Raw genomic sequence first — 7,748 nt, 5'->3', positions numbered from 1 at the left:
AAAATAAACACAAGTTCATGGAACTACATTCTACGATTGATTTGTTATACCAGATATCTGTACTTATTATTATTATGCTTGGTAACCTAAGAATTAGTGAAAAGCACTAATTGACGCGAATCCTAAAGGTAGATCTACGGGCACCAACCACCCCCATTTTCGAATAGTGGAAATGCTTTAGTACTTCGAAGGGTTCTTGTCATACATTTGAATAGTGGAATGTATGATGCCAGATATCTTAAGCGCTCTATGTTAAGGTCGGTTACCAGGCGACTCATCGTATGAATGATTTTTGCAGTTGTAATGATCCTGCGCATTTAATTAAATGAAATCTTGTGGCTTATTAAATGTTATGATTATTATATAGAAATTAAACCTATGACTCACCAACATTTTTGTTGCCGTTTTAAGCATGTTTATTCTCAGGTGAATATTAAAAACGCTTCCGCTGTCGTATGTCTACCCAAGGTCAAGATTTGGAGTCGACATAATTATTTATATTGTTTAAACTTACATTCGGAGTATTTGTTGTAATATATTTGATCATATTGTAATGGGTTGTGTAAAAACTTATTTATTTGAGGAGATTGTCTTTGATAGACAATCTAAATTATGTCATTAAGACCTTTATTCAATAATAAAGGTTATGGTTGTTTTTAAAAACAAATGCAAGATTTGAAAAACGTCTCATATAGAGGTCAAAACCTCGCAAAGAAACCAATTAATATGAAACGTTTATAATTAATATGAACGGGGCATTTCACAAGTCAACCCATTTGTACACATTTAAATAAACATTAAATACGAATAAGAGTAATGATGCTTACAATTTGTGTATCTCACAAGCAGGATCAGTCATATAAGATATACTATCTGCTTATGAATCTAACTGATAAAGTAAAGCTGTAGAATTTCAGACTAAGACTTACTTCTACACACGCACAGATATACCTTCACTTGAACTTGTAGATGTCTAAATGAGTTGATCTGTTGAATCTTGGCGAGACAAGGCTTTCGACACATACACATGAAAAATAAGTATAATCCCTCAGATGTGTATTCCCAGAAGTATCTATACGTTTTGATAATCTTCCATCTTCAATGTCATATATTAGCATTTCATTGAGGAAAATGTGCACAAGTTTCCCATTGACATAGAAAACAAATGGTAAACCTATCATAGGAATTTCATTGAGCCCATGGAGTTTTATCTTAGTCCAAGATCCTTTTACCCCATACTCATTCATTAACCAAACTTCACCCTTAAATACCGAGAATATCGCAAGCTTATCATCAACAACACAAAGTCTACAAAAGGTATCAAGATCATAAGAGAACGTAGGTGATGGCACTTCAGTGAAATTCTCATCTGCCAAACTAAATGCAACGATTACTTTTATTTGATCAGGGACCTTAGTAGCTAACCAATGAAAGGACCCGTTAACAAAAGCTTCGGATGTGATATCAAGCATGCGATATTTATCAGGAAAATCAATCACCCGCGTCCTAATATTTCTTCTAAGGCTATAAACATGCACACACATAATACGATCAGCGCCAATCCGATTGATGGTAACAACCTTGTAATCATCAGTCACAGAATGATAACCCAATCCACACCTGATACAAGATACAAACCTATGCCCTTCGATTTTAAAATCACAAACTGGCAATTCCACGAATTCTCTTGTGGTTGGGTTTGAAACCACAAGTGTCTCATAACCCGAACCACGTCGAAAAGCAGACAACAAAATAAGGCCATTACAAGAACTATAGATAAAGAGGTTCACATCAGGTACTTATAAGTGAAACTTTGTTGATATGGATTCTTTTTCTTCATGATAATGAAACAGGATGAAATAGGAATCGGTATGGTTCGGCCGAAAGAAGAGGTAGTTTCGGTTGAGGGTGTTTTGATGGGTTTTGATGAATTGTGGTGATGAAAGTGTAAGGATATTAGGACCCAAAACAACGCAAGTGATTCAACAAGATCACTCACCGATAGTAATTCTACAAGATTACTAACCCACTTAATGAACAAAAGATTATAAATGCAAGAAATGTAAATCGACACAAGAGATAACGTGGTTATATGCAATCGTTGTGATTGCTTTAGTCCACGGACCAACTAGAGAATGTATTTACTGAATATTTGTGGTGTGTTTACAATGAGTTACAAGAGGGTCTATTTATAGAATGATTTAAGGAGTAAGCTAAAAACAATTCCTTGAAGCTTCATGTGAGTTTCCTGACAGCTTCATGGAGGCTACATGTGAGTTTCCTGACAGCTTCGTGGAAGCTACATGTGAATTTCCTCACAACTTCGTGGAAGCTACATGTGAGTTTCCTGGAATCTTCCCTCTAATTGTTTAAAGTTCTCCATACCTTCAACAATCTCCCACTTGGAGACTTTGAACAAACCCAACCTTCATCAACCCAAAATATCAACGATCTAACCAAGAACGTTAAACCACCATTATACCGCCAAACTCCATTTGGGACACGCACACTCAACACATACTTCGGATGAGCAGACTTTCGATACAAGGTCTTCAACACTACTTGTTAGAATTGAAACATTAACTCTCTAATTCTCTAGTTGGGGTCTTCTCTCATCAATTCATTAGAAGACCAATTGAGGTAATGCAAAACCTCAATTTCTCTGTCGTAACAACCTTAGTAAACATATCAGCAGGATTCCTCGTACCAAGGATTTTCTCCAATAATAAAGTACCATCATTTATATGTTGTCGAATAAAATGATACCTTATCTTGATGTGTTTCGTACGACTATGAAACACCGGATTCTTCCCAAGATGAACCGCACTTTGATTATCACAATTCAAGACGCAATAGTCTTGTCTTTTACCCAACTCACCTAAGAAGTTTTTCAACCAAACAAGCTCTTTAGAAGCTTCTGCAATAGCCATATATTCGGCTTCGGTGGTTGATAAAGCAACACTTTTTTGTAGTCGAGACATCCAACTAACCGCCGTCTTCCCTATTGTGAAAACATAACCCGTAGTGCTTTTCCCCGAATCGTCACATCCATCCAAATTAGCATCCGCATAACCTCTAAGTATGACATTGCTTTTAGAGAAGCACAATCCCATATTAGAAGTACCTTTCAAATAACGAAGTAACCATTTAACCGCTTCCCAATGCTCTTTCCCCGGATTAGACATATAACGACTTACAACTCCCACTGCGTGAGCAATATCGGGTCTTGTACAAACCATGGCATACATAATACTACCCACGGCCGATGCATATGGAACCTTTTCCATATCTGTTTTGTCTTTTACCGTCTTTGGTGATTGACTTTTCGATAACTTAATCGTGTTACCCAAAGGCATAGAACGAGCCTTTGAATTCTCCATATTAAACCTCTCTACTACTTTCTCAATATATTTGGATTGAGACAAGTATATAGTACCTTTCACATGATCACGCACAATACTCATGCCAAGTATTTGCCTAGCACCACCAAGATCTTTCATCTCGAACTCATGGGAAAGTAATCCTTTCAACTTGTTGATTTCGGACATATTGGAACCTGCAAGTAACATGTCATCAACATACAACAATAAGATTATGTAAGAAGACTTGAATTTCTTCAAGTAGCAACAGTGATCCGCTTCACATCTTAAGAAACCAATCTTCTTCATAAACTCGTCAAACTTCAAGTACCATTGCCGAGGTGCTTGCTTCAATCCATACAAACTTTTCTTTAGCTTACAAACCCACTTCTCTTTACCCTTTACCTCAAAGCCCTCGGGTTGCCTCATATAGATCTCTTCATCAAGGTTACCATGTAAGAATGCGGTCTTCACATCTAGTTGCTCTAGATGTAAGTCCTCAGATGCAACCATAGAAAGTACCAAACGAATAGTAGTCATCTTCACCACCGGTGAAAATATCTGTTGGTAGTCAACTCCTTTCTTTCGTTGAAAGCCTTTAACCACCAAACGAGCCTTGTACCTTTTCTTGCCATCCAACTCATTCTTGATTCGATACACCCATTTACTTTGCAACGCCCTTTTATCATGAGGTAACTTCACTAGTGACCAAGTTTTATTCTTCTCAAGTGACCCCATCTCTTCTTTCATGGCAAGCTCCCATTGTATGGATTCTTTTGTCTTCCTTGCCTCAAAGTAACTTTCGGGTTCACCATTCTCGGTATAGAGCAAGTAGTTTGCTGATGGAGAATACCTAGGATTAGGTTTGGGCACTCTAGTCGAGCGTCTTAGTGTAGGAGCAACCGAAATGGTTGGACCGGTTTCATTTGTGTCCTCCTCAACACTAGAACTCGCACTATGTTCGGAATCATCACCGCTTTCCGAATCATTTCCATCATTAGCATTTTCTGACGCCTCACCGTTAATTGGCAATTCATTGTTACCCGTACTCCCACTAGAACCTGCAAGATCATCAATAGAAACATCGTCAAAAGTAACATGACCCGGTTTAGGACTCCCCGTTTCCGGTTTGCCATAAACTGAATCTTCATCAAAGGTAACATCACGAGAATGAATCACTTTTCTAGCCTCGTTATCCCAACAACGATAACCCATTTCATCCGACCCGTAACTTATGAAAGTACACTTCTTTGACTTAGCTTCAAGTTTGTCTCTATCCGCATCTTTGGTCTTCATATAAGCATTACACCCAAAGATCCTAAGGTGATTATAACTCACCTTCTTACCTTGCCATTCTTCCTCGGGAATTCGAAAACCCAACGGTGTTGAGGGTCCCCGGTTAATCAAATAAGCAGCCGTATTAACCGCATCTGCCCAAAACATCTTAGGCAAACCGGCATGTAGTCTCATACTCTTAGCCCTTTCATTTAACGTACGATTCATACGTTCGGCGACCCCATTGTGTTGCGGTGTCTCCGGTACCGTTTTCAACATTCTAATACCGAGCTTTGCACAATGGTCTTTAAACTCAAGACTACCATATTCCCCTCCATTATCCGACTTCAAGCACTTGACTTTCAAATTAGTCTCATTTTCTACCATAGCTTTCCACTTCACAAATGTATTAAATACATCAGATTTAGCTTTAAGAAAATAAACACATACCTTTCGAGTGGAGCCGTCAATGAAGGTGACATAACAGCGAGAACCTCCATGTGATTCTACATTGGTTGGACCAAACACATCCGTATGAACAAGCTTCAATTTCTCCAACTTAGGAGCATTTCCCGATTTCCCAAAAGTCACCTTCTTTTGCTTCCCATATACACATGGCTCGCAAAATCCAAGTTCTACCTTTTTCAAATCTGGAATTCTCCCACTCGAAACAAGCATCTTCATACCCTTCTCACTCATATGCCCGAGTCTTCGGTGCCATAGAGTTGATTCGGACTCAACATTAACCGTAGCAACCACCGTGTCTTCATCAAACACTTCAACCATATAAAGAGTTCCCCTTTTATGTCCACGAGCCACGACACAACTACCCTTAACCACCTTCCATTGGTGGTTTTCAAAAGTAACCGCGTTACCTTCATCATCTAATTGACCAACCGAAATAAGTTTCCTTTTTAATTTAGGAATGTACCTTACGTTTTTCAAGGTCCAATTAGAGCCAAGAGTAGTCTTCAATACAACATCTCCAATGCCCTCTATATTAAGTTGTTTGTCGTCCGCCAATCTCACCTTGCCTTGATATGGACGAAAATTCTTCATCATGCTTTTGACATGAGTAGCATGAAACGAAGCTCCCGAATCCAAAATTCAAGACTCCATAGAATTTTCAACACTACATAAAAGTGCATCATCACTTTCTTCCTCGGTCAAGTTCACACCTTTCGCCGGACCATTTTTACAATTCCTTTGAAAGTGTCCTTTTTGATTGCAACCCCAACAAACAGCTTCACTTCTATCTTTCGATGGATACCTCTTCTTAGACTTCTTTCTACCCTTCTTCTCACCGCGATCAAATTTCCTACCACGGTTGTCGGTACTTAACAAAGAACCGGATGTCGATTCCCCCGAGTTTCTCCTACGAGTATCTTCACCAAGAATCAAATCCCTTATTCCTTCAAACGCTAGCTTAGTAGTTCCCGTAGAGCTACTAACTGCGGTAACCGTACCCGACCAACTTTCCGGTAATGACGAAAGCAAGATTAGTGCCTTTAACTCATCATCAAACACAATATCTACCGATGCTAACCTCGGTATGATGTTGAACTCGTTGATATGATCCGTTGCACTCGCACCTTCCTTCATCTTCGTATTGAACAATTGTCGCATGAGAAAAACCTTATTAGAAGCGGTAGGTTTCTCATACATGTTAGAGAGTGCTTTCAAGCAAGCAAACGTCGTCTTCTCATTCACAACGTTGTATGCAACGTTCTTAGCAAGTGAAAGACGAATCGCACCCAAAGCTTGACGATCCAAAAGCGTCCAATCGGCATCGCCAATGCTTTCGGGCTTGGTCTCTAACAGAGGTTGATGTAGCTTCTTTTGATACAAGTAATCTTCAATTTGCATCTTCCAAAAGCCAAAGTCTCTCCCATCGAATCGGTCGATTCTAAACTTCCCGTCTTCCGCCATCGTTCCCTTAACGAAACCTTGAGCTCTGATACCAGTTTTAAGGATATTAGGACCCAAAACAACGCAAGTGATTCAACAAGATCACTCACCGATAGTAATTCTACAAGATTACTAACCCACTTAATGAACGAAAGATTATAAATGCAAGAAATGTAAATCGACACAAGAGATAACGTGGTTATATGCAATCGTTGTGATTGCTTTAGTCCACGGACCAACTAGAGAATGTATTTACTGAATATTTGTGGTGTGTTTACAATGAGTTACAAGAGGGTCTATTTATAGAATGATTTAAGGAGTAAGCTAAAAACAATTCCTTGAAGCTTCATGTGAGTTTCCTGACAGCTTCATGGAGGCTACATGTGAGTTTCCTGACAGCTTCGTGGAAGCTACATGTGAATTTCCTCACAACTTCGTGGAAGCTACATGTGAGTTTCATGGAATCTTCCCTCTAATTGTTTAAAGTTCTCCATATCTCCAACAGAAAGTAGAGATAACCACTCTTTTGAAACACACCTGAAACGACCAACAGATTTGGATGGGAGACGATATAGGATCTCAGTGATTAACTCAGATGGAAGACTAATAATGCCGCCTTTAGACGCCATTTTTAGGGCTTCAATAAACAAGAAGCGTCTCTCACCTTAACCTGTGATATCTGACGACAAAGTTTAACTCAAACGATGCAAAGACGATAGAGGCTAAATCGTAAATCGGTTAAACGTGATTACTGAGTAATATTTTCAATATATATATTTAAACGATGGCAAAAAGACCATTGGTTACCCAATGGGTAAATTCAAAACCCCAAACTTTTAGTTGGGTTCGGGTATTCTCGTATAGTTGTGAGGGTAATGGGCCACAAAAAGTGGAGGTTAAGGTGCCCATTACAAATGAAGATATCAAGACCAAATTGTCATCTAAGAAAAAAGGATAAGCAAATGATCGTTTCGATTGTTAAAAAGGGAGAAAATTTCGTTGATGGTAGAGTGTTTATAAACCGGTGGAATCTAGTAGGGGCGGTAGGAGGTATTGTGATTGTTTAGATCCGAAATGCGAGGGTTTTGTACGGAGTGGTACGTTTTAGATGGTCGTTTGAAGAAACCGCAAGAAGAAGTTTTGGCCAAATCATCTATAAGAAAAATAAAGATGAGATTGTCTCATGCACAAGTTGGTCTCTTCCGG

The 7,748-nt window shown here is 38.9% G+C and overlaps 1 protein-coding gene across 1 annotated transcript; it reads right to left on the bottom strand.

The window, feature by feature from the left end:
* Positions 1-953: 953 nt before the first annotated feature.
* Positions 954-7,171, bottom strand: LOC139860239 (F-box/kelch-repeat protein At3g06240-like). The gene is made up of 2 exons (XM_071849009.1): positions 7,080-7,171; positions 954-1,770 (listed from the first exon to the last, which is right to left on the bottom strand). The coding sequence occupies exons 1-2, from the start codon at positions 7,169-7,171 to the stop codon at positions 954-956; spliced, it is 909 nt and encodes a 302-aa protein (XP_071705110.1).
* Between the last annotated feature and the right edge of the window lie 577 nt (positions 7,172-7,748).

The sequence above is a fragment of the Rutidosis leptorrhynchoides genome, chromosome 7, assembly GCF_046630445.1.
Source record: "Rutidosis leptorrhynchoides isolate AG116_Rl617_1_P2 chromosome 7, CSIRO_AGI_Rlap_v1, whole genome shotgun sequence".
Classification (NCBI taxonomy): domain Eukaryota; kingdom Viridiplantae; phylum Streptophyta; class Magnoliopsida; order Asterales; family Asteraceae; genus Rutidosis; species Rutidosis leptorrhynchoides.
The sequence above is the reverse complement of the archived record's forward strand: the minus strand, read 5'-3'. Positions and strand labels throughout refer to the sequence as shown.